Raw genomic sequence first — 26,861 nt, forward strand, 5'->3', positions numbered from 1 at the left:
CTTTGAGCAGCATAGTCTCCTATCCCCCGCCAGTGTATTCAACTCCTTGCATTTTCATATTTTACCAGAGTATGTGTATTATTTAATTTTAAACTCGTTGGCTTTTTCGAAAGCAAACTTTCTCTTAATCAAAAATTACCGAAATATGTTTTTGCTTTGTTCCAGAGAGATACTGATAATGCTGCTTGAGTCCATTTTTTCCCATAGTCAGTGAGGAATAATTGAAGAGAGAAAGTTGCTTTTAATTTGTTACCTATTCAAAATGAGGGATCAACAAACTAAAAGGCCACATAATGTTCCCTCTTGGCAAGTTTTTTTTTTTTTTAGATTGGATAATGGACCTTGACTCTAATGCAGTACGTTAGATGCGCATAAAATATATGCAGTTTGCTTTGGCCCCATTAATGTCTGTAGATATGTGGGACTTTGCTGCTGCTTTTCCAGATAGAGGATTTGGTTAGCATTCTGATCTAGGAATCCCAAAACCTTCAGATTTGTACCTAGGAGAGTGATTTTACTGTATAGTGTCTTTATGGCCTCTGAATACTCTTGAATAAACAACAATAAACCAGAGCATTCTGATTCAAAATAGAAACCTCCTTTTAACTGTTGTGAAGAAGTAATAATGGAGCCGTTTTGCGATTTTGATAGGATCTTTCCTATTGAAAGAGTGAAACTGATCTACCCTTTAAAAAAGGGGCCTGTGAAAGTGAATTATTACAGTGTGTACCATTTGCATTTGACAGGGTAGAATTCTCATTTTTAGATTGTTAACCTAGAACTGCTTCTGTGACCAAAAAATGCTGTCAAATCAAGTTGGCTATTTACATTACCCTTTTCACCTGATTTGAATGGCAAATTAGTTGACCTTTAAACTGGCATCAGAAAAGTGGGCGTTCAGTGGCTTGGCATCTGTAACCTGCTTCATGTAGTAAAACTCACTGCATACGATTTGGGGCAGACAGGGAAAGACATGATGGTCACTAGCCAAGCTGTGTATCTTTCACTAGCCACCAGGAATCTCTTCTGATTTCTAGTTAGAAGACATGACAGTAGTTAATCAGAAATGAACCGTGGAGCCTCTTAACATAGCAGAAGACAGTAAGGCTTCAGGGTAGGAAGATTTGGTACAGTCATAGGTGAGCATGTTACTTGTGGGTAAAAGCAGAATAGTCACTTGGAAGGTTAAATTCTTCATTTCCTTTGAGGAGGGGAGCGTTGTGGAAAAGCAGCTCCTATCTAATGCAAAGATCCCCACAGAATAGTTTTATTGACCCTGGATGTATTTAATGGGTTTTTACTATGCACATAATTTCCAAAAGCATTGTATTTCTTTATTAATTATAAATTTGGTGTAACCATTTTGTAGGGTTACACAGAGCTGCCCAGATGTGCATGTCTGATGTAATTTCACATATGAATGTATGAATTACTTGTCTTATTCATGTTGATACAGCCTCAGTCCATGGCGCATCCGCGTGGGGGGACCCCAACATACCCAGAATCACAGATATTTTTCCCAACTATTCATGAACGTCCAGTTTCTTTTTCACCACCTCCCACCTGTCCACCGAAGGTGGCCATTGCCCAGCGGCGTAAGAGCACCTCCTTCTTGGAAGCCCAAACTCACCAGTTCCAACCCCTGCTGAGGACTGTCGGCCAGAGTCTTCTTCCACCTGGTGGCAGCCCACCTAACTGGACTCCAGAGACTGTAGTCATGTGGGGCACTGCAGCCAGTAGAGCTGGGGAGCTGTGTGAGGTGCAGGCCCATCCTGTGTTCGAGCCAGCTCCAGATTACAGTGACTACAGAGCTGGACTGGTGCTTCCAGAAGAAGCTCACTACTTCCTCCCTCCGGAAGCAGTGTATCTAGCCGGGGTACATTACCAGGCCCAGGTGGCAGAACAGTTTGAGGGTTTTCCATACAGCTCACCAGTCCTGTCAAGTCCTGTGAAGCAGACACCTGAGCAGAAGCCAGTGCACGGGGGCCCCACCTCCAGTTCTGTCTTTGAATTTCCATCGGGACAGGCTTTCCTGGTAGGACACCTCCAGAATGTAAGATTAGATTCGGGACTGAGCCCAGGCTCTCCCCAGTCTAGCGTTTCTGCACCTGTCAGTACAGATGCCACACGCTTGAAGTTTCACCCTGTCTTTGTTCCTCATTCTGCACCTGCTGTGTTAACTCATAACAACGAGAGCAGAAGCAGTTGTGTATTTGAGTTTCACGTTCATACTCCAAGCTCCTCTTCAGGAGAAGGAGGGGGAGGAGTTTTACCTCACCGCATTTACCGAAATCGGCAGGTTGCTGTGGACTCGAACCAGGAAGAACCACCTCCTCAACCTGCAGGATTACATAGCCGCCTGCAGCCTGTGACTGAAGAACAGCAGGCGCCCCAGGCCCCAGAGTTGACCATCTCTGTGGTGGAGCCCACCGGACAGACCTGGCCCATAGGAAGCCCAGAGTACTCCAGTGATTCCTCCCAGGTCACTTCTTCAGACCCCAGTGAATTTCAGTCACCTCCCCCTACAGGGGGAGCAGCTGCTCCTTTTGGCTCTGACGTCTCATTACCCTTTATCCGCCTGCCTCAGACAGTGTTACAAGAATCCCCACTCTTCTTCTGTTTCCCCCAAGGAGCCACCTCTCCGCAGGTTTTATCCGCCTCATTTTCTTCAGGAGGATCTGCACTCCATCCACAGGTTATAGGAAAACTTCACGGTTCTTTTGCACTACCCTGCTGTGACAGTTACATTTAAGTTTTCTGTCCCTCTTTTCCATTCATCAGGGATATTGTTTAATTTATTGTGGAGTTTCTCCATTGATCGGGGAGGGTAATTTTAAACTACTTGTATTTAAGACCAAAATATGAGACTGCAGCTGCTTGATTGACCTATAATGTGTACAAACCCTTGGAGAAAAGAAAAACTTAGAATTTTAATTACTTGTCAAAATCAGTTATTTCTGTCCATACATATTGGGTTGGCCAGAAAGTTCATTTGAGTTTTCCTGTATGATGGTATGTGAAAACCCGAACAAACTTTTTGGTCAGCTCAATAGAATGGATGGAGTTTTCAATTAGTTGTGAACATGTTAGTGTCTATAAAGTTGACATTGATTATTTACAAACAGTACTGTAAAATGTTTCTTTCTCCCTAGAAACAAACATGGCTAGTTTTTAAAACTTGGAGGAGATCATTTTTTTTCCCCTTAAAATGAAAAGAATGGAAAATAGGGAATTTTTTTTTTTAATAGTATTAGGATTATATAGAGTTTCCACTAGTATGAAAGGATCTTAAAAGACAGGAAACACCTTAGGAATTTATCTTAACAAATGAAGATGCCTTTTTAAAGTGGCATCCAATAAGTCACCATGTATTATATGTTCAGATAAAATGTTAATCCATTAAATTGACTAATTCTAATTTTTAGTAACTAAATTAGAATCTAGTATGGGTGATGGGGCTTCTTTTGTCTTAAGAATTTGTGATATATGTTGCAAGGTAAGGAACATGAGATATCTCAGTTCTTAGCTTTTTCCTCAACAGATTAAATGCTGTTAATGTATGTGAACATATGCAGCCTCTTGCAACTAAAGACAAAATGATGGGCATAATAGGATTCAAGAAGTGGAATCAGTATTGACTGTTTTATATATTCCCTTGATACATTTTGTCAAATGTGTAAGTCTTATAAAATCTGTGTAGGAGATCATGCAGTTAATTAGGAAGCTTTGCAGTCATGTATTCAGGATGTTATTTGGATGTTTTAAATGATCTCACTATTACATAAATACTATATGTTCCTCATACTTTCTTCCTATGGTCTTCCCTCATCTGAGGCAGAAGTATCCCCCAAAATATACATCAAATACTAGTTACCTAGAGCAGTACTAAGAAGCAGAAAGATCCAGAGCTTGAAAATTTGTACTGCGTGCATATGCAGTGTGATAAGCTCACGTTAACACACTGGTTGTCAGCTCTACTCTGAATGTGTGCACTGCCACTTTCACTCTGTGAACTTCCAAAATGAAATTTTAAACATCAAGTACTCTACAGGAAAGGTGGCAGCACGAATATATGCTCAGGTGGTTAAGATGCAGTTGGATTGGCTGTCCTATCCAAGTAGGCTTCAAAGAAGTGCCTCTGAACTGAGATGAGACAGTAGAGGTGGGGCTTCTCATCTTCATGACTCACCTCTGTCAAGTTCTTCTTTCACTCTCACCTTCTTGTTTAACTTGAGATCTCTTCTAGGTGAGAGTTCCTCAGATTCACCCTTATTGACATTTTAGATTAGGTGACTCTTAGTTGTGGGGGCTATTCTGTGCATTTGTTGGATGTTAGCAGCATCTGTGGCCTCTACTCACTAAATACCAGGAGCAGCTACATCTCCCAGCTGTGCCAACCAAAAACACATCCAGATATTGCCGAATGTCCCTGGGAAGGGTGTGGGGCACCCAGAGTGGCCCTGGTTGAGAACCATTGCTCTAGGTACTTGGCAGTTAATAGTAACAGGTTTTTGTTTTTTACATTTTTTGACAAAAGTCACTATATCACTATAAGAAATAGCAAAAGGAACCAAAGTCACATTATCTATTTAAATACCCTCTTTTCTTTGTTCAGATAGATTTTTCACATTGATAGTCTGGTTACTTTTTTCCTGATTTTCAGTAACAATTTTATTATGAATGTTACTATTTTGGTAAAAATTACAGCCTGAGCAGTGGAATAGGTTTTAACCATCAGTGGTTTTTGCACGGTATGTTCTATAATACGATCCTTCTCTACCCTTCTCTTTAAAAACCTGCCCCAGCCACCTCTCCCACCATACTTGACCAAGCTAATATTTCATCTTGCTCAGGCAGGAACTCATATGTTTATTGCAGAAGCCTGACCTCTGTGTGCGGGTACCTTTGGGCTGCTCTAATTTTTTGTATTCACTTCTTTCCTTCAGGCACAGGGGCAGAGCCAGGGTCAGCCATCTTCAAGTAGTTTAACAGGGGTTCCATCCTCCCAACCCATGCAGCATTCTCAGCAGGTGAGAGCAACTCATTGCTGCGCTTTATCCAGAACCCTGTTTACATCTTTCATGAATTGGGTTCCTGATGTAAGTGGCTTGCTAAGTTTTTGAAAGGAAAATCAAGAAACATAACATTTCTTGTCTTCGGTAACATTTTAAAGAATCTTTCGTTTAATGTATTTTTGAACAGTCTATTAGATTAGACATATATTGAAATTCAAAAGAATTTTTCCTGAAGTGATTTATGTGCCTTCTTAAACAGATGATTGATTCTATGCTATTTTAACAATGTGGTTGACCCTTGAGCAACACGGGGGGTTAGGGGCACAGGCCTTCTGTTCAGCTGAAAATCTGTGTGTAACTTTATAGTAGGTCTTCCCTCTTCATGGTTACATATCCATGGATTCATATCTTGAATTGTATAGTACTGAAAGAAATTCACGTGTAAGTGAATCCGTGCCATTCTAATCCATGTTATTCAAGGATCAACTCTACAAAGAATATCAATTTTATTTCTGTATATTTCATGATTTGTCCTTTTATGAGCATTTTACCATTGCTTTCCTTGTGCTTGACTCTAATGATTCTACACACCTTTTTAATTATTTCTAATCTGTGGGATGGGGTATCAGATTTTATGCTAAAGCAAATGAAAGCCTAGGAACCATTTTCAGAAACTTTTATAACATGTTCTAAATTTCTGATTGGGGGAGTTTGTTCCCAAAGGTTCAGAGAGCTCAAGAGATTGGTACAGAGCTGAAGTATTCAACAGCAAAACTGCTGATTCTAAAATTAAGAATCTGTAGATCATCATTGCTGTTAGTTAACAGTAGTTATTTATAAGGAAATAATGCTTTAGGGGCACAACTGAATATTTATTATCCATTACAAATAAAATTTATAGTCACTACGTGTGTCATAAAAACTTCCCGATGAATTATATTGTTGAAAGTTCCCTACAAAGTGTGTTTTCAAACCACCAGATTCTGAATTGGCTTGTTTTTCTTAATTTTTGAAGCTTAAGTTTTTAATTCTCATTACAAATGACTGCTTATCATCCAGCATGTGATCATGTAGTCGTGATGCTGGCTTAAGATGAGGTGTTCTTTGTACAAGATTAACTTGGCTATATAGCCAAACCTTGTTTTATTGTGCTTCATAGGTACCACTTTTTTTTTTTTTTTAAACAAAAAATTGAAGGTTTGTGTTAACCCTGCTTCAGGCAAGTCTGTCGGTACCACTTTTACAACAGCATTTGCTCACTTTGTGTCTCTGTGTCACATTTTGGTAATGCCCACAGTATTCAAGCTTTTTCATTATTACTCTATTATGGTGATCTGTGATCAGTGATCTTTGTTACTATTGCAAAAAGATTATGACTTCCTGAAGGCTCAGATGATGGTGATCATCTGTTAGCAATAAAGGATTTTTAAGTTAAGATATGTACATTATGTTTTTAGCCATACTGCTATTTCACACTTAATAGACTACAGTAAGGTATAAGCATAACTTATATGTGCATGGGGAATTCAGTCCAGAGAATTCATGTGACTCACTTGATTGTAATAGTCATTATATTGCAGTGATCTGGAACCAGTGATCTGTATTATCTCTGAGGTACCTACATAATCCATTTTCTCTGTGACCAACATCTCTGTCTTATAGAATGGAAGGGCTGGAAATAACTTGTTTTGTCTTGCTCCTGCCCTTTCTTCCAGACAAGTATCTTAATCTGTATGTAATTATAGTTAAATTCAAGTAGTGACATTTTTGCCACCCTTAACAGGTTTAATTATATTAACAACCTCTGCTAAGAACACAGATTTAAAGTTCCATAAAGCTGGGTGAGAATGGACACTGCCATTGGTACCAAGTTCCTACCAATACCAGTAAAATGTACAGGTTTCAGTGTATGCTCTTTTTCCTTTTCAAAGGAATTTGTTAGATGTCTTATATTCAGGCATGTAATGAAGCAGATAGTGCAGGAAGCCCTTGAGTGTAGCAGTGATAAGACTGTGCACAGTCAAGCGGGCAGCTCTGCAAACCCTGTCAGTTGAAAGGAATTAGGTGGTTGACTCTCTGGGAAAAGGTGTGACTAAATGGCTATCTCTGTAGTACAGATGAAAGTGCCTGTTTCAGTGATGCTTTCTTCAGACACTTGAATTTTAAATATAGGATGAATTAAGTAGAATCACAGTCTGCATGAATGTGTGCAGTATGGACTGACTTTCCCAGGGTTGCAGAGCCAATAGGTAGAGAGAATGAAATGTTACAAACCAGAACCTAAGATTTCTTCCAGTAGTTCCCCACCCCCCCTTTATTAAAGTTCTACAGGGACTCAGGATTATGCAGAGGTGCCCAAGAAGCTGCATGTAGTTAGTTTTATCTTCTGGGATTCCATATATAGAAAAGAAAGATGGTAAATCTTCTGTGCTATTCAGTTAGAGTCTCTTTTTAGCTGTGATTTATGTTTCACATACTGTCAGGGCCCAGTGCCTCCTTAGGAAACCATATCTCTAATTTTATTAGTGTAAGGAAAGAGATGAACTTTAGCTAAAATTTTCTTTATTTCTGTGTTTCTGAAATAAAATGAATAAGGCTTGCTTCTTTTCAGGTTTTCCTCAGGAATCTCTTCTAATGGTATGTTGTGTCCTAATGTGGTACCAAAAATAGCTTTCTCCTGGAAAACAGTATTTTACTGCCAAGAAAGGTCATGAGCTCCCCTACTGACTTAATAATTTCATCCAGCAGAACACATATAGAGTCTTAGGTATTTCTTACTTTCTGTTCAACTCAGGCTTAGGAGTTTTTGGTGTTTTTTTTTTCAATCACCCTTGTCCGACAGATAGTACACAGTCTGTATAGGTTATGTGAACTGGTTTCATGAGGCAGTTTTATGCAAAGGATGATACCAAGCTGTTATGCTAAAACAATATTTGTTTGGCTAAAGTGTTGATTATTAGCCAGGGTGATTGTGCAAAAAAACCACACCATATACTCCTGGCTTATTCAGAGGTGCCACTTTTCTGGAAATGCTTTAAGGGCTAACTGGCATACATGCCTCTCTATTACTTTAAGCAAGGAGTGAGAGTATGTCTATAAATCTGCTTATTTTTGACAGTCCACACACACACAGCAACTAATTAAATAGTTTTTTCCCCAAACTGAGTTCATGCTCTGAAGAACCATGTGCTGAGTGGACAGTGATGGACAGCAAGATGGCCTGTGGAAGGCTAGTTTCAGGGAGCCTGAGTCATCTGGTAAACATGTATGTCAGCTGCTACAAAAGGAGTGAAGATAATAGTATCATTATACACAATGTGCAAAGCACTCTACCTGGGTTTTTATTTGGTCCTTACATGAACCCTCCCAAGTACCATCATTTCCATTGTACAGATGGGAAAGCTGAGACGAGAGCTGGAGAGGCTGAGTGCTTTACCCAGATGTACACAGCTGCTCAGAGAGGATATTTAAACCCAAGCAGTCTGATTCCATGAAAGGAGGAAATTATATTTCTTCTGAGCAGAGAGGGGGAAATCAGTAGGTTATGAAAGCCTTTGAACCGGACTGTGATTATGAGTTAGATTTCAGATGAAGGATAAGGAGCCTAGGCCCAAAGAAAAGAGTGGGCTAGGGAGCAGTATAAGTAAGGTAGAAGGAAGAAAGGTAGACAGCTGTGAGACAAACAAATAAACCTTGGCTTCAGTGTAACCAGAATACAGATAAGTTGGGGTTTCCCTGGCAGTCCAGTGATGAGGACTCAGCACTCCCAACGCAGACCAGGACAGGGGTTCAATCCCTGGTCAGGGAACTAAGATCCCACATATGGCCTAAAACATAGCGGGTAAAAGTGAAGGTGTAAGTTTTGAAAAGAGCTAATTAAGCCCAAACCTTGATGTAAGCAAGGTTCCACACTGGTGGAAGTCAGGGGAGAGGTAAATCATACGTACAGATATAAGGTGGAGGTTTTCCTCAGATTTACCCCTCATGACAAAGGGGACCACCAGATAATCAGACCTTGATCCAGCGTGCATATCAGAGGGCTCTCACTGCTCTTTGTTTTGAACAATAACATAAAAAATACGAATGGACTAAAGTAAAACTGTTGAGAACAGATGTGCCTGTAAGGACCTTAAATGGTATGTGTATGGTTGGGAATGTTTGTAGGCAATGTCTAACAGAGTTGGTTTTATATAAGCTGAGACATCATACATCTTATTCGTAGGGGAACAACCTCACTATTCCAGGTTCACTGTAAATAACTTAAAGATCACTTAAAGGTTACACGAATATACTCCTGTGAAGCAACTGCAGAACACTACAGCTATCCTAGTATTAACCAAACAGATGTCAGACAAATCTGCTGGCACTGCAAATTTCACCTCAAGATACAGCTTAAAGGAAAGGTACTGTGTTGTGTGCCAGAAAAGTGAGACCATTCCTAGTGTAGGTCTCCTGAAGATAAAGATGCTGATGTAGTGCATGTGAAGAACTGGAAAGAGGCAAGGGAAGCAGTATTTCTGAATTAGTCTGTTTATATAATGCACAGTCTTACTTAGCTATGTAAATTAATGGCTTAGGTAACTTAGATATTTCCATGTGAATTCCTTAAAGTTTCAATATATTCAAGTTAACCAAAAGCATTTTCTACTTTTTTAATTTTTAGTGGGAAAATGGGCATAATTGTCTTATATTCAGAGTTGCCTTATAGTTGGGTATTTATGATATATCTTAGTTGCTGAAAATAAATTTTTTATAATTTAACAGCCATTAGTTCCTAGTTTTTTAAAGTTAATAAGGATACATTATCAGAAATAATTAAATAGTAAAGCATGATTACTGTTACTATTACATTTCAGAATTCTTTTGAAGGTTTTAATTGGTGTAGTCAGAAATAAGAAATATCATGGAGAACAGAAATATTATTTACAAATATTACCTAACAAAATCTAGGATGCTTATTGAGGTGTCCAGATGCATAATAAATATAAAAACAAAAATCTCGGAAATGCAGTGTATAGTATCATGACTGAAGTTGATAATGCTGTATTACATGTTTGAAGGCCACTAAGAGAAGATTGTAAAACTTCTCATCACAAGAAAATATGGATTATATGTGGTGATGAATGTTAACTAGACTTACTGTGGTGAGCATTGTGCAGTGTGTACATATATCAAATCTTTGTTACTGTTAGTTGTATCTCAATTAGGTACATATATACAAACACATACACACAGATAGCTTATCTTTATACCAGCAATAACTAGTTAGTTGTATGGATCAGGACATCTGTTACTGTTTATAGCATTATTTTAAGTAACAAAATTTTGAGTCAAACAAACGTTCATCATTAAGATATTGGTACCATAGATAAATGAAAATGGTAGGTCAGAGAATAGTATTTATAAAAATGGGCTTTTTTTTTTTTTAAATCAATGTGTGTAAGTGACCACTTATGCATAGCAGAAAATCCATAAAGCAAGTGCACCGGACTACTAATTGTGGTTATATCTGGAGAAATGAGGTTGGGTGTTTTCATTTAACTCTATTAATGTAATATAATGGTTAAAATTTTTATTACAAACAGGTGTTTGTTTTATATTTTAAAATTAATTTTTAAATTACTGATAGGTATTAGAGAATCTTGAAAGTCAGCTGTGAAGTTCAGAGTTTCAGCTAGAGGGGACCATTAGTTTTACTGCAAAATTTAATACTTGGGTACAGTTACATGTCAGCATTGAGTGTAGACGTATTATACCAGAGGGTCCAGCACGTGCTGGATTCCCACATGTCGTTCACTTTGCTGCACTCTGAATTGAGTGATTGTGCCCTTGTTTTCAAAGAAAGAAACCTCATTTTAGTAGTAAAATGAGCAATCACAAAGGTATCAGAACTAGTCTATGGTAGAGTTCAAAGTTCAGTGCTTTTCTTCTATCTTGTAGCTGTTGTCAGAGCTGTTCTTTAAGCAAATTAATTATACAGTTGAGAAACTAGACTAAAGAGATAATACGAACCACATTGAGAGCTGCTATCAAGAAATGGGAGCAAAGAGGGGAGGGCATTTGGAGGAGAGAACATCTGTTTGAACCTGGATCTGAGGTGTCTGTAAATATCCGAGCTGCTCCTGGGGCAAGGAGCATGTCAGGTGAAGAACCAGTGGTGACTCAGACTCGGAAACATGGGTTAGTTCTTGGTTGACCCATCACACAGAGCAGCAGAGGAAAAATGAAGATGTGTAAAGGGAAATTGGTGAGTTTGACTTTGTGCATGTCTTGATTACTAAAATTGCCATCTCTTACAGACACTGATAAGCAGATGTCCTGCCTTAGAAACATGCTGTTAACTACTTGAAATAAAACTGAATGATGGTTTTCTTCTCAGCAGCAAGGAGTGCAGCCAACAGCCCCCTCTCAGCAGGTGGCGCAGTATCCGCTCCCTCAGACATCGGCCCCCAGCGAGGCCGCGATTGCACAGCCCATGAGTCAGCCTCCACCTCCGCAGGCCTTGCCACACGTGTCCGCGGGAAAACAGGTGAGTGCCATACTTCTGGAAGGAGCACCGCATGACTTCTGCTTCTCTGGTGGTAAAACTGCTAAATGGAATGAACATCACTTCTGTGCATTGTTCCCGTTCAGTCGCTCAGACTGCAGCCCGCCAGCTCCTCTGTCCATGGTGTGTCTTTTGTAGATATGAACTGATTAATATAAATGGGTTTATAAAGCAGTGGTAATCCAAAAATGTTCAGTTTTTAGGTTTATCAGCCTAATAGAAGTTCGACAGATGTAGAACTGATAAGGGTGCTGCAGTGATGACATTTTCTAGAATTGTCAGTTGTATCTGTTCTAGGTTTGCAGTTATGCCGTGTTTTCACATAGACTTATGTGTTGTTCCCTGCCCGCATTGTCTTCTGACAGTCATAAAAAAACCTTATATGGAGTGGGGTTTTTTTTTTTCTCTAAATAATCCTTCTAGTACTTGAAAAGTAGCCTTGTTGAAGATAAACACCTTTCTGAATGACATTTTTTCAACTTAAAGGTTGGGGCTTGTGCTTGTATTTTGATACAGTGTATTGTTTCTGTCATATTTTGTCACATCTGAGACTGTCAGTTGTAAAATGCACCATTATTTTAGGTAACACTGAAAACTGACGCACCATTAATTGTAAGGTATATCTTAATTTCATAAATGTTAAAGTGACCATGTGGAAAGGCATGATTACATCCTGCAATTAGTGGAAGATGGTTGTAGACCTACTCTTACAAGCCTGGGTAGGACATGAGAACTGTGGAAGCAATATGGATGAGCTATAAGTTCACTGAGGAGAAAGTCCTTTGAATTTCAGCCATTATATAATAGCAGTTGTAAGTTCAGTGACAGCAAATGTACCAGTGGATTATGGCTTGAGAAACATGCCTCAGTCAGGATGTGAAGATATTTCCTATGCAAGAGCTCTCTGTTGTTGATGGTGACGTGTGAGTGGAATTTTCTAGCGCAGATTTAGAACAGCAGCACTCCATCAGCCGCCCGTCTGCAGCTGCCTCTCCCTGATCCTGTTGGCACGTTAACTTACACTAATATATGCAGGGATTGGTGTTTGTTTTAATTTTCTTTCTTTTTGGCTAATAAATAAGTCTTGCTTTTGGCAGCCTTGCTTTTTTTTTTTTTAAGTCTGTCTGTTTTGTTTTTCTTTACTTTCCCAGCTTCCAGTTTCCCAGCCAGTACCAACTCTCCAAGGCGAACCTCAGATCCCAGTTGCAACACAGCCCTCAGTCGTTCCCGTCCATGCTGGTGCTCACTTCCTTCCTGTGGGACAGCCACTCCCGCCCTCTTTACTGCCCCAGTACCCCGTCTCTCAGCTCCCCTCTGCTCCTCCTCACGTGTCTGTGGCTCAGCCAGGCTTCCCACCCCTGCCCGTCACGATGGCAGCTGGTGTTAGTCAGCCTCTGCTCACCTTGGCTTCATCTGCTGCGGCAGCGGCCGTCCCAGGGGCACCTGCTGTCGTCCCTAGTCAGCTTCCTGCCCTCCTGCAGCCTGTGACCCAGCTGCCGAGTCAGGCTCACCCACAGCTCCTGCAGCCAGCAGTTCAGTCCATGGGGATCCCCGCCAGCCTTGGACAGACTGCCGAGGCGCCACTTCCCCCTGGAGATATTCTCTACCAGGTATTGTGCTGGCTGGTAGATGAAGGGCCCCAGAGGGTTTGGTCGTAATGACAGAACATCGGGGGACTTAAAAACCGAGTAACTGAATATCATAATAACCAGCAATAACACAGGTTGCTGTTCTCAACCAGACATGCCAAAATAGTCCACATCTGAGCAAGGACCCAGTAGAGATGTCTGACTCATTTGCATCTTTTCCAAGACCCCTCCTTGAGAGAAAAATGCCTCTCTCCACATTCGCTGTGAGCTGAGAGCTCGGTATGACTCAACAGTAGATTGTATCAGGCTGCGTTTTTTTTATGGGAGGAGTAATGGTGGATAGCCAACATGGTGTCAATGGAAACCTTTAGGGTTTAGATTTAGAACACTAGCAAGTCATTGTGTGACTGCCATGACTGATACCTGCAAGAGTTTTTGCATTTTCATGTTGGACTGCCTGGAAAGTAGGTGGTTTTTCTTGGAGGAATTATGTTTATTCTTCCTATTTAAAATGATCTCCAGAAGGGGAAAAAAGTAGCAGTTTATTATTATTTTTTTTTAAGTCACAGTTTAAAAGTTCAGTTATGTACTGTCCTGTCCTCTAAATCAAAATCAGTCAATCATTTCGTTTGAAAATCTTTAAATTATTAGAGATTGGGCTACTTTTCTTTGCTGTGTGCTTTCCTTTCTTTTTCTTCTTCCCTTGCATGTCTTGCTGTTTTGCTCATTTGATGACCCAACCTGCACTAATTTCCCTTCCTCGTTTCTGTCACAGGGCTTCCCACCTCGACTGCCATCACAGTACCCAGGAGACTCAAACATTGCTCCCTCCTCCAGCGCAGCTTCTGTGTGCCTGCCTTCTGCAGTCCTGTCCCCTCCCATGCCGACAGAGGCGCTGGCTGCCCCGGGTTACTTTCCTGCAATGGTGCAGCCCTATGTGGAATCCAGTCTCTTGGTTCCTGTGGGCAGTGTAGGAGGACAGGTCCAGGTGTCCCAGCCGGCAGTGAGCTTAGCACAAGCCCCCACCACATCCTCCCAGCAAGCAGCTCTGGAGGTAAATGGAGTTCCTGCATGTTTATATCTGAAGCATACACACAATGGGATAGAAATGACAAAGGAGAAACATAGGTTCCCTGGCTTAGGATTCATTTGGAAACTATTTCAAACTAACTTGTGAACGACTTTTTCTTACAGCAGAATGAAATGCCAGTGTGGGGGCCTTGTTGCCACTGGCTGTTCTGTTGGGAAGTGAGTGTACTTTGAGAAGAACAACCTTGTTAGCACTTCACTTCTCTAGCTGGCCCTCTAGCGTTCTTAACCCTTTCTTTCACAAGTTCCTGCCATGGGCAGTCACCAGAATAGCTTCCCCCGCTGTGCTCCCAGTGATTGTTTCTGCCCCACTCTGAGAGAGCTCTGAGCCGTCTTCTGCACTTTGCTCTGCCTGCCCTGTTGCACATTGTGGTGAGATGCTGGCTGCATGGCAGGTTGTAGTTTCTCACTACCTAGCCGCTCCTCTGGCTGATGACACACCATGCAGTCTGTACCAGAGACTAGCTTTAGAAATTTCCTTTGCAATTTTAAGACGACTGTCTGTAGATGCTGAAATTGAGAGTTATAGTGCTTTTAGGACTTAGGGGAGGGGTAAGGAAAAAAAAGACTAGCTAGTTGGGGATGGTCAGTAATAAACTGCTTTATGGCCGAGGTGTGAATTTCCCTTTCTGTTCACAGAGCACTCAGGTCGTCTCTCAGGTGGCTCCTCCAGAGCCAGCTCCCGGGGCTCAGCCACAGCCTGCCCAGCCAGCCACGGTGGTCTCTTCTATAGACAGGTATGTGACAGGGCAGTTCTCCGTTCTTGATGGGAGGATGGAATAGAAGGAAGGTTGAAATCTCACCGACAGCTGCACATTGTGTTCGCAGTGCACATTCAGATGTGGCTTCAGGCATGAGTGATGGCAACGAGAACGTCCCCTCGTCCAGCGGGAGGCACGAGGGCAGGACAACGAAGCGGCTGCATCGAAAGTCTATAAGGAGCCGCTCTCGTCATGAGAAGCCTTCCCGCCCAAAACTGAGAATTCTCAATGTAAGTGTTACTGACTTCTGGCTTCACGTAGTTGATTAATAACATTTAAATATTTATAAAGCTTGGGAATATTGATGAAAGTTTAGGATCTTTTTTTTTAATCACCCAGATATTGTTACATTTGCTATTTCTATGAGAAGGCACTGTCTTACCTTTTAGGAAAAAAATAGTGTTTTCTTTGTAGAACAAAGACCTTACGTTTCTTCCAGACCCTTTAGTGAAAGATGTATACAAGTGCATGCTAAGTTGCTACAGTTGTATCCGACTCTTTGCGCCCCTGTATAGCCCAGTATGCTCATCTGTCCATGGGATTCTCCAGGCAAGAATACTGGAGTGGGGTGCCATTTACTTCTCCATAAGTATATAAGTAGCTGAAAGGCTGATATTTTCTTCAGGATTCCTTGCTAGTAGTATAAGAGGCAGTGCTTGGCCTGTGTTAGCTGTCACATTCAGTCCCAGAGCTGAGTATAGTGTTCTGAGATATGAAGTACCTTTCTTTTTTCTTCTTAGGTTTCAAATAAGGGAGATCGGGTGGTAGAATGTCAGTTAGAGACTCACAATCGGAAGATGGTTACATTCAAATTCGATTTAGATGGTGACAACCCTGAGGAGATAGCCACAATTATGGTACGTCTCTGTCTGGAGTTCCAGACTTTTCCTATGTCCTTGATCTTTATATCCACTGCCATAAGCGCATATGCAGTATTCTGTGAACTATTTTGACAGTAACATTTATTTCAGTGTGAATTTAACTAGCACACCAAATCTGTGATTTAGAAGTGTTTTTTTCTAGGTCATGTGTAACTAGGTATTGAAGAACCGACTTACATGGTAATCAAATCCAGTATGGGTGTTAAACAGATGGGCAGAAGTGGTGCTGGGATGACTAAAGCTCCAGCACTGTACGAAAGGTGGACGTCGCATTCCTCTTACAGGTGAACAATGACTTTATTCTGGCGCTGGAGAGAGATGCGTTTGTGGAGCAAGTGCGGGAGATCATTGAGAAAGCTGACGAGATGCTCAGTGAGGATGTCAGTGTGGAGCCAGAGGGTGACCAGAGCTTGGAGAGTCTCCATGGCAAGGATGACTACGGCTTCTCAGGCGCCCAAGTAGGTTCATCATTCCCATGGTGAAACTCTGTTTACGGTAAACGTATGCTGTATTTGCCTTGCAGAGTCTGAGCCGTCTAGTCTGACACTTTGCGAGTGTCCAGTGATACTACATCACACCTGCAACTGAGATGATCAGCATTTATATTCTCTTTGCATGTGGCCATTTGCTTTGCTTGGTCATTAAGACTGAGTTAGAGAACACATTTAATCCCTTTTGTTTGTTGTAGAAATTGGAAGGAGAGTTCAAACAACCAATTCCTGCATCTTCCATGCCACAACAGATAGGTGAATTTCTTTTCTTCTTACTGTTTGTTCTTACCTTTTACCTAAGAAGTTGTGCGCTGATGATGAAATTTTGAAGTGTTGGTGACTGTGTATGTAATAATAGCACAGTTAAGTGGTTTGTGTCTTTTTAAGCAGGCGTTCCTGCCAGTTCTTTAACTCAAGTTGTTCATTCTGCTGGAAGACGGTTTATAGTAAGTCCTGTGCCAGAAAGTCGATTACGAGAATCAAAACTTTTCACTGAAATTTCAGATACGGGTAAGAAATTGTTTCTCCCACATACATGTATAAATCCCATGTCTCTCCCTCCTAGATTGGAAGCTTGGTCAAATGATGACATAGACAGTAGAGAAGAGTAGAAAATTGAGACTAACCAAGAGATAAACATATGGAGAAGGGAAATAGATGATGAATAGAGTGGATTTAAGCAAACGGGCGCGGAAGGATGGCCACACTGGACATAGCCTGTATGACTGGAGCTGCGTGGGTTCAGCACCATGCGTGTCTCCACTTAGCACTACCATGGATGGCTTGCGGTCCCTCCGTGCCCTTTCAGAAGTACATATTCATACAAGATGGCCTACTCTGCTTGAGCGCCCCTGTCACGTGCTGACACCTGCTCGAGAGAGCTCGTGTACCTTGTGGGTGTGTGGCACCGTTAAGAATCCCAAGAATAGGTGAGGGCACCCTTCTGAACCGGCTTTTTACAACGGACTGAATCTGAGTTTTCCTTTTCCTTTGCAGTTGCTGCTTCCACATCTGCTGGCCCTGGAATGAACTTGTCTCACTCTGCCTCATCCCTTAGCCTGCAGCAGGCCTTTTCTGAGCTTAGACACGCTCGGATGGCAGAAGGGCCGAGTACGGCCCCTCCCCACTTTGGTCAGACAGGCCCCGTGTTTCCAGCAGTGCCTCCCACCCTGAGCAGCGCCCCTGGAGCCCCGGCTGCAGCAGCCGCAGCCTCAGTGTCAGCCCCTGCCCCGAGCCACCCTCTTAGTGACGTGGCCACATCGGCCATTCAGGCTGAGGTGACAGTGGCCCCTGGAACAGGTGTGATGCCTCCCAGTGGTCTCCCTGTACCCGCTGTGTCTGAGTCCCCGGCACCTTCCAGCGTGGCCCCCAGCGTCACCATCCCTGCAGTTCTCTCGGCACTACCAGCGCCCCAGGCGGCGCAGGCTCCCACCCCCGGCGGCGGGGCCTCCAGTGCAGGCACTTTCCCCTCTGCACCCACATCCCTGACACCAGCCTCTGCTGTGGGCAGCGCTGTTGCCTCTGCTGCTCAGCTTCCGCCTGTGCCATCTCAGCCCTCAATAGGCAGCTCGACCGGGGTGGCCATGCTGACAGCCATGCCCGCTGCCACTCTGGGCCCCAGCCTCACAGCACCGCCGTCCCTCGCTCTCAGCAGCAGTACCTCTGCCCCGGCTCTGGCGGAGACAGTGCTGGTCAGTGCCCACGCACTGGATAAGGCGGCCCATAGCAGCACTACTGGCCTGGCTCTGTCCCTTCCTGCCACCTCGTCCTCTCCTGCCCCTGGAGCAGGAGTGTCCAGTGCTGTTTCTCAGCCTGCTGCTGCGGCTCACCCTTTGGTCCTCCCATCAGTTGTAACCTCTACTCCCGTACTCTCCCAGGCAGGACCCATGTCAACACCTCTACTGCCCCAGGTACCCGGTATTCCACCCCTGGTACAGCCTGTTGTCAGCGTGCCTGCTGTGCAACAGACCCTGGTTCATAGTCAGCCTCAGCCCGCTCTGCTCCCCAACCAGCCCCACACTCACTGTCCCGAGATAGATGCTGACACTCAACCCAAAGCTCCCGGGATTGACGACATCAAAACTTTGGAGGAAAAGCTGCGATCTCTCTTCAGTGAGCACGGCTCTTCTGGAGCCCAACATGCCCCCATCTCGCTGGAGAGCTCGCTCACTGTGGAGACCGCTGTCACAGCAGGCCTCCCAACCACTGCTGTTGCACCAAGCAAGCCTCTGACTTCCACTGCCAGTACTTGCTTGCCACCAACCAGTCTGCCCTTAGGAGCAGCTGGTTTGTCAGTTATACCAACGGTCACTCCTGGGCAAGTTTCCACGCCAGTCAGCTCTGCGCCAGGAGTGAAACTTGAAACTGCTCCAGCAAAGCCACCTTTAACTAAGCCTCCAGTAAGATTCTTATTTTGAAATAGTTGGGAAAATATTGTTCTTCCCTACCCCCCACCCCGAAGTAAACTTTTTCAGTTTAGCCTTGCAGTATAGCTATAGTGATGCTTGGCTTCCTTATAGTAGATATTTATTAAATTAGTTGAAGGTGATTTTAGAATATATGTTCATTGAACCTGAGATTTTTCTCTTCTGAAATGTGGCAGGATTTGGGATTAACTAAGATTTTCTAAGAATGATAGTAGGTAAAATGCGGGCGTTGTTTCTGAATTGGTGCAGACTGAGGCTGAAGAAACCCCCATCCCACAGGGTGTGGGGTGCTCCTGCTGGCACCGTGCCTGGGGACAGCAGTACAGTCTTTGTTTCCGTGAGAATGCGTGAGGCTTTCTGCTTTGCTCAGGTTCCATAGGCACACAATTTGGAGTTTATAAAAAGTTGGCAGTGGGTGGTAAGTTTGACGGAAGGAGGGGTGAATCCAGTGTTAAGGATACGATTACTAGAATGAGCCTGCTGGTTCTGCTGTGGTGCCTTCCTCTCATTCTGCTTCAGTCTCTGCTCTTCTCCAGATAGCAAGCCTGCGTCTCTCCTGTTGTGTGCTTCCCCCTCTTTTTGCCTGGCCTTCTGCGTGAGATCCTTTGTACAGCGGGGTAGTACAGTGGCTTTACTCAGGCAGCATACAGATGCCGTGATAGCATTAGATTTCTGATGCCTTTTGCTCTCAGACCTGCCCCATGGTTATTTCTGAACTGTGCTGTGCCCTCAGACGGCCTGATAACACTGTGCCAGACAAGCTTGCGAGGGCCTGGCCTGTGCCTCATGTCCAACAGCCTTCATCTGCTCTGCTTTCTCTTGGGAATAGCCTTTTACTGAGTTCTGTTCATTGTATTGGTATATCATGGTAACCCCTCTAAGAGCGCCACGGTTATAATGTCCTTTATTTACGGTAGATACCAGAGTGTAACCCAGGCAACAAAGTTCCCTAAATCAGATGCATCCTGTTCCTACACTTCTGCATTTGAATTAGTCGGTTTGCTCTCTGTATGCTCTCTCTGCTCAGCGTCTCACGGACTTGAATTTCCCTTCATTGTCTGTAGGTGCTGCCCGTGGGCACTGAACTTCCAGCTGGTACTCCGCCCAGCGAGCAGCTGCCACCTTTTCCGGGACCTTCACTAACTCAGGTGCCCTGCAACTTGGCAAATTTCTGTCTGTGCCTTCCCTTTCTTTCTCAAGGCTCATTGCAATTCTCCACTGCATGATCTTGCCTCTGGCTCCTGTTTGGTTTTGACTTAGTAACAACTTGCTTTTAAAACCCCGTAGCTGATGATATAGGCCCTACTTAAAGTCAGAAGCAAATCATCTAGAAATCATTTGCTGTTAATATTTTTTCATATCTTAATGGGGAAAAAAAAAGCAAACATGACATTTTGCCAAAAAAGATATAATTGCTTTGTCATTCATGCTTTTGTAGAATACTGAAAGATGACACCATTGTGCAAGTGGAAAATTTTTAATGTAATCAAAATTAGTGGTGAAAGTTCCTAAGAAAAGGGTGCCACCCTGATAACTGATAATGGCCTGTTTTTTCTTGAATGTTTGACATTTCTCTCAGTGACCTCCTAATGAAGTAATTGGGTATGAGAGCGTCATGGTTATGAAAAACAGGTATTAATCTTAAAATCCAAAACCCAACAGAGCTCAGCTAACATGAGATTGCTCAGAGACAAATGAGACCAGTGACATAACAATGAGATCCCATCTCACACCTATTCTGCTCACTCGGGGTCAGAATCGCCTGCAGTCTGTGAATTAATATGGCCTTTCCCAGTCTACCCCCAACCCCACACAAGAGTCAAATTCCTATAAAGTACTTGGCATGATCCCATTGTAACTATGTAAGAGCTTGTGACATGGGACAAGCTAGTAAACAGTGAAACTAAATTAGGGACTTACTTTAGAATAAGATGTAAGAAAAAAATATGGGAAATTGCTAACTTGAAGTCTGAGTTTATCCTTACTTCTTTAATCCCAGATACACAGTAAAACATAATTTAAGCAACTTGCTAAATAAAGTAATAACTCCAATAGAGAACCCACTGCATCAGCTGCTAGACTTTGAAAAAGATTGTGAAAGTCTTGAACCTATTTTCTCATTAAAAACATGTATTCGAATTCCTCAGAAGGCCCAAAATGTGAAATGAGAAACTGCAAATTAGACCTATGGGAGTGAGGCTAAGTGGATGAAGAATAGAGAGGCGCACGGTTGACAGAAGCCAGGGCAGTGACAGCGTGCTGATACCTACTGTTACTCACAAGCACAGGTCCTCAGGAAGATGCACCAAACTGAAGGAGAAAATAGGGAACGATACGGCTGATCTGCCAGTCAGCCTTGTACATGTTTCAGAGTATATTTTTATGGAGAGGACAGATACAAGAGAGAAGACCTCAAAGCTGTAAAAATTAATGTAACTGGGGTTTTTTTTGGCTTAAGAACTTGATGATACTGTTTTGAGAGCTTGGTAAGTCATTCAAGCAGGGAAGCTAAGGTGAGTGTAGATTATTGGGTTTAGTGCTGAGTGAGCAGAGAAGGTCATGCTGTGTGGTCTGAGCAGGAAGCAGTGGTCCCATGTGCGTTGGCTCTGGCCGTGCCTGAGGCTGTGCTCACCATGCTGTGTCCTTCAGCCCCCGCAGCCCCTGGGAGACCTGGACGCTCAGCTGAGAAGAACCCTCAGTCCCGAGACTGGTGTGCTGACATCTGCCGTTGGTGTGAGTTCTGACAACCTTGATAAAATCTTCCCATAACCCTCATGTGTTATGTTCCTGGGATGTAAGCTGTGACCTTGACCACTTTGAATACCTTTAGCACCGAAGCAGAGTCTTTACTTTTGTTCCAGTCAACAGAAATGAGATGGTTAATGAAGGAGTAACACTGACCTAGCAGTGTAACCAAGCAAGACATTGGTTTTGATTTTCTTATCTTCCCTGTAGTTAGAGCTCTCCCACAGACCAGCCCTGTGGATTCTGTGTTTATGCCCGGGAGGAGGCCACACTTTTAAGTTTGAAGCCTTAAGTCTTTTAGGCTTGTGACAAAATAATGTTCTAATTCAAATTACCTTTCTGTGAATATCCACATTTAAGCATTCCATGAGAAAAATTAAGAAAGCGATTTGGAAAGGTTAAGACTCAAAATTTCTTTTAAAAATCTCGAAAACATCCGTCTTTCTTTATATCAGACTAGTTTTTAGGTTATTAAAGAAAAATTGCCTTAGACAAAAGCATTTCTTCACACATCCTGTCTTTCTGGCCAGTGGAAAGGCAGCAGGGAAAAGACCCTCTTACTGAGCCTCTGACGCTAAAGCCGTGGTGGTGTCTGTGTGTGTCTTGCAGCCCGTGTCTGTGGTGGCTCCAACCGCGGTTGTGGAGACAGGAGCCCAACTTCCCAAGGACGGTGAGAGCACCCTTCTTCCTCTCTGTTCCCACGCCCGGCCTTCCTGTAGTTGATGGTGGGAGGTACACGTTCTTGAGAGTTTGCAGGTGTACTTGAGACTGTCAGAGGACATTCTTATTTCCTGCTTGGCAAGAACTGATACTAACATCTAGAGCAGTAGTGTCAGGAGGGTCAGGAGGTTTTTACTTCTTTTTGAGTGGTGGCTTCCTAGGGGATAATGATAGTTTCTTAGCATAAGACTCTTTCTTTTTAGCTAGGCCAGATCCTTGCTAAAACATAACAAGGAAATTCAAGCACACTTATAAAAGTTAATTTATTCACAGCCTCTTGGCTTTTGAGATGTATAGAAATATAGAAGCTTGAACAGCATGGATGGTGAAAATGCACATGTAAGAGTTCAGATTCTCAGTTTTAAACATTATTTTTGTCTGTTTCTGAATTGTTTAGAATTGGCATGTCCATAAAATCTGTTTTTAAAAGGAATATTTCCAGAAAAATTTAATTCTGTAAAAATTATCCATAGCAACAGCTTAAATGTTTTATTAGAACTTTTATCATGATGTTAGTTGAAAGTTCATATCAGCTATTGTTGTTGTAAAGTTTTGTTGTAAATCTCTCTTCACCATCAGTCCCACCAAACATGGGAAATTTAACACTTTTTGTTGTTGCCTTTTCCCAGATAACCATCCTTCTCAACATCACCTGCCATAAGTGTAATTCCCTGTATAACTATTAGTAAGATTGCCTGAATGCTCTTACTACTTCCTGTCTTCCTTAAAAGTGCTAAGTTTCACTTAAGACCTTTCTAAATTAAATTATTTCCAAGACAGTCACACTATGAATTGGCTCTTATTTTAAAAGAAGTGACTTGAAAATCAGTGGAATAGATTAGAAAGTCTAGAAATGGACAAACTAAAATAGAATGTAAAATATGAAAAAGGTGGCCTTTCAAATCAATGAAACAGATGGGGTAGTTCAGTAAGTGGTTTGGACAACTAGACAGCCATCTGGAAAAAAGTAAAGATGTATCACTAGCCTAGGCCAAAATAAATTCAAAGTGGAACAGAGATGGAAAATGCTGCCATAAAGCAGGACTGTAAGAAAACAAAAGGGATCTTTTTTTTTTTTCCAACTATTTAGAGCAGAGTTGACAAACTTGTTCTGTAAGAGGCCAGAGAGGAAATACTTCAGGTGTTGCTGGCCATACAGTCTGTCACAACTACTCAAATAGCTAACCTATTGTAGCTCCAAAGAAGTAATAGATAATAAATGAATGAGCTATGTTCCAGTAAAATTTATTTATAAAAACAATCTGTGGGCTAGATTTGGTTCACAGATCATAGTTTGTTACTCCCTGATACAGAGAAAGATGTTATTATTATGTTTAATACCCAACCCAGAAGCATTAATAGATTTTCAATTTCTGCATGGGGGAAAAGTACTGTTACGTCCAAAGATAAAGATAAATGAAAACCTGGGAAATGTGTGTGTTGTATATGCCTATCACAAAAAGGAGTTTGTTTTGCCAGTATAAAGAATTTCTGTAAATTTGGCATAGACCAAATTTTAAAAAAGATAACGGGAGGAAAAAAACAAACATAGACGTGAAAATATTTAACATCCTTCATGAAACAGAACAGTAGAATAAAACTACAAGTCATCATATTTTTCCCCTATCCTTGGTAAATTCACTGGTGACTTGGTATATATATATAGCCTTTTTGGAGATCAGTTTATGTCTGTCAAAGTTTTAAATGGCAGTGATTCAGTACTCCCATTCTTAATTTACTACACAGATTTTTAATATAAGAATATACATATTAGAGCAGTTGCTGCTATAAAAGTCTGCTATAGCTAGTTCCTATTTAAAATGGGTCTTTAGTGTCTTCAGCAGAATCTCTTGGTTTGCTTCATTTATTTACATCTTTGAGTTACAGGACAGAGCTATAGTGTCCCTGCCCGTCAGCCTCAGTATCTCTTCCCTTGTGAGCTAAACCGGGAAGCCGCTGCTCCCAGCTTTTATTCCTCCATGTGGTGTGCTGTCCTGTGTATGGTGTACAGGGGAGACAGAGGGTTTCACAGCGATGTAATCTTTACACAGAAGGTGTTCAGGAGGAAGGCGAGCAGTAACCGTTTCCCCTTGGGCGCAGCGAGGGGGGACAGACATAAGGAAGTGTTCCTCTCCTCTAAGGAGTTTCTTCTTGGAGTGTGCAGCTTCTGTTTACTGTGCTTCTGGCTAGGGAAAGGAAGCTGCTAAAAAGAGGCTGACATTCCTTCTCTTCCTCCTTCGTGTAGCTGTTTCAGTCTCTCAAGTCACAGAAGCACCCACTTCCACAGCTGGTGTTCTGAAGATGGGGCGATTTCAGGTGAGACTCTCACTTTTAAGGGGTAGTGTGTGTGTGACGAGCAGTGGTGGTGTATGTATGATAAAAAAGGGATTTCCGATTCTGGAGTGGGAGTGTATATAAGAAACTTACATCTGTCTTTGGGGACCTAATTGCCATCAACGATATGTCTTTTTTAGGAGCACTTTAGAGCTGTTTATCATTTTCCTCTCTTAAAATAATACATGGAAGATGAAGACTCCTCAGAGTGGTAGAGGGACGGTAGACAGCTGTCCTCCCTGCCCATCCTCCTCTTTTCCTTCGGCCCTGTGCATGTGTGGACCTGATGTTGACCCTGCTTCTTTTCTGACGGCTCGCTGTAGCTTTTCCCAATCTAGGAGTAGGGTTATCTAGCCATTCTCCTATTGTCAGTCATTAGGCGGTTTCTAATTTTTGAATAAGTAACAATAAACATCTTTGTATAAAAACAGTTTTCATGTTTAGGATAACTTTCTTAAGTTTGATTTCCATAGTGAAAATACTGAGTCAGCATCAAATGACACCATGTAGTTCTATTTTCCCAGTTGGGAAACAAGTGACTATTTTCTGGGTTAGTGATAGGGAACAGTGCAGGCTTTAAAAATCTTTTTCTGCTTTCTTAGCTACTTTCTAATTATTCTCAGGATAGCACTTGAAGCTGGGGGGTATTGGGTCATGTTCTTCTCATTTGTAAAGTTCTCCGAGTTTGTGGCTTCCCTGACTTTATTTCTAGTACATTATTGAACTAGCACAGGAATCTGGATCCTTCCTTTAGCACTAGCTAGTTGTCCTATTTCTTGAAGCTTAGCTGTCATTTAACATTTATTGGATTTAATCTTTGTAGTTTCCCTTGTTTACAAGCAATCGTCAATAGTCTATGACCTGTTGTTATTTATATTTTAACAAGAAATGACCTGAGTCCTGTGCCCAACAGGAGATAATGGAAGTAGCGAATTTGCTTGGCTTAGCCAGCCGCTCAAAATCTCATCTGATTGCATATCTCAGTGCAGACCTGTCATGCTCTGCGGTACAGTTCCTTCTGTTTTCACAGTCCGAGGTGGAGGGCCTGTGTAAACGAATAATCAGCCTACTCAGACTAGGACGTAAAGTGATTCACTTTTGTTTATCATCCGTTGTGAAAATGGAGTGTTCAGGAGCTTTTTAGTCTCACTTTGGTCTGTTTATGTCAGGTTTCAGTTGCAATGGACGATCCCCAGAAGGAGGGTAAAAGTAAATCGGAGGACGCCAAGTCTGTCCACTTCGAATCCAGCACGTCAGAGTCCTCAGTGCTGTCAAGCAGTAGCCCCGAGAGCACCGTGGTGAAGGCAGAGCCCAGCGGGCTGGCCGTCCGGGGCACCTCTGCAGATATGCCGGACAGCGCCCGCCAGCCGCCTGCCTCAGAAGCTGGGCAGCCTAGCAAGGTCGGCCGTTTTCAGGTGACCACCACAGCGAGCAGAGTGGGTCGCTTCTCTGTGTCCAGAACCGAAGACAAGATGGCTGAGGTGAAGGGAGAGGAGCCAGTGGTCTCTCCTCCTTTCATGGACTCAGAACACGACATTCCTCCCTCCGTGACGCCAAAGAAAGAGAAACCCGAACTGTCTGAGCCTTCGCATCTGAATGGGCCGTCTTCCGACCTGGAGGCTGCCTTCCTCAGCCGGGACGCAGATGCTGGCTCAGGGAGCCCACACTCCCCTCCGCAGCTGAGCTCCAAGAGCCTTCCTGCCCAGAGCCTCAGTCAGAGCCTCAGCAATTCCTTCAACTCCTCCTACATGAGCAGCGACAATGAGTCAGACATTGAAGACGAGGACTTAAAGTTAGAGCTTCGCCGACTACGGGAAAAGTGAGTGTGTTTCTCCTGTGAGGGTGGCGGCAGAGCTGTGTGAGGACCCCGTTCCCGATGCAGGAGCGGGGCCTCTGGATGCAGTTCTCGGAAGGACTCAGGGCATCCCTAGTCACAGAGCTGCCTCAGCACCTGTGCATGGCTGCTACATGTGGTTTTTAACACTAGCACTTCAGTGTTATTAACCTAATCTTAACCATTTCTTAGCCTAGTGAATGAATCTGGTAATGGCACTGGGGTATAGAGTACTTTAGCAGGTTTTCTTGGTCACAGTTGACAAACTGGATTTGAGTTGCCAGTTCAGTATCCTGTATAGAGCCTCAAAGTCAGGAAATCCTTCTGGAACATCATCAGTCATTTGTGGTTGGCTAGGAGCTTTTTTTGGAGAAGGCAATGGCACCTCACTCCAGTACTTTTGCCTGGAAAATTCCATGGACAGTGGAG

The 26,861-nt window shown here is 42.7% G+C and overlaps 1 protein-coding gene across 44 annotated transcripts in view; it reads left to right on the plus strand.

Moving 5' to 3' along the window:
- Positions 1-26,861, plus strand: part of WNK1 (WNK lysine deficient protein kinase 1) — a 128,784-nt gene that overhangs the window by 90,584 nt on the left and 11,339 nt on the right. For 9 of the 44 annotated variants that reach the window (XM_042247675.2, XM_027968019.3, XM_027968018.3 and 6 more), the window contains exons 9-25: positions 4,947-5,030; positions 11,395-11,544; positions 12,714-13,172; positions 13,927-14,205; positions 14,346-14,399; positions 14,880-14,977; positions 15,069-15,231; positions 15,742-15,858; positions 16,167-16,340; positions 16,571-16,628; positions 16,761-16,883; positions 17,370-18,772; positions 19,864-19,947; positions 21,449-21,532; positions 22,154-22,214; positions 24,510-24,580; positions 25,768-26,417. In XM_042247675.2, the coding sequence (XP_042103609.1) occupies positions 4,947-5,030; positions 11,395-11,544; positions 12,714-13,172; positions 13,927-14,205; positions 14,346-14,399; positions 14,880-14,977; positions 15,069-15,231; positions 15,742-15,858; positions 16,167-16,340; positions 16,571-16,628; positions 16,761-16,883; positions 17,370-18,772; positions 19,864-19,947; positions 21,449-21,532; positions 22,154-22,214; positions 24,510-24,580; positions 25,768-26,417 (4,112 nt within the window). The remainder of the gene's footprint in view (positions 1-4,946; positions 5,031-11,394; positions 11,545-12,713; positions 13,173-13,926; positions 14,206-14,345; positions 14,400-14,879; positions 14,978-15,068; positions 15,232-15,741; positions 15,859-16,166; positions 16,341-16,570; positions 16,629-16,760; positions 16,884-17,369; positions 18,773-19,863; positions 19,948-21,448; positions 21,533-22,153; positions 22,215-24,509; positions 24,581-25,767; positions 26,418-26,861) is intronic. The other 35 variants (XM_027968023.3, XM_060413487.1, XM_027968026.3 and 32 more) reach the window with 24 other exon arrangements.

Source organism: Ovis aries, chromosome 3 (genome assembly GCF_016772045.2).
Source record: "Ovis aries strain OAR_USU_Benz2616 breed Rambouillet chromosome 3, ARS-UI_Ramb_v3.0, whole genome shotgun sequence".
NCBI classification, from domain to species: Eukaryota; Metazoa; Chordata; class Mammalia; order Artiodactyla; family Bovidae; genus Ovis; species Ovis aries.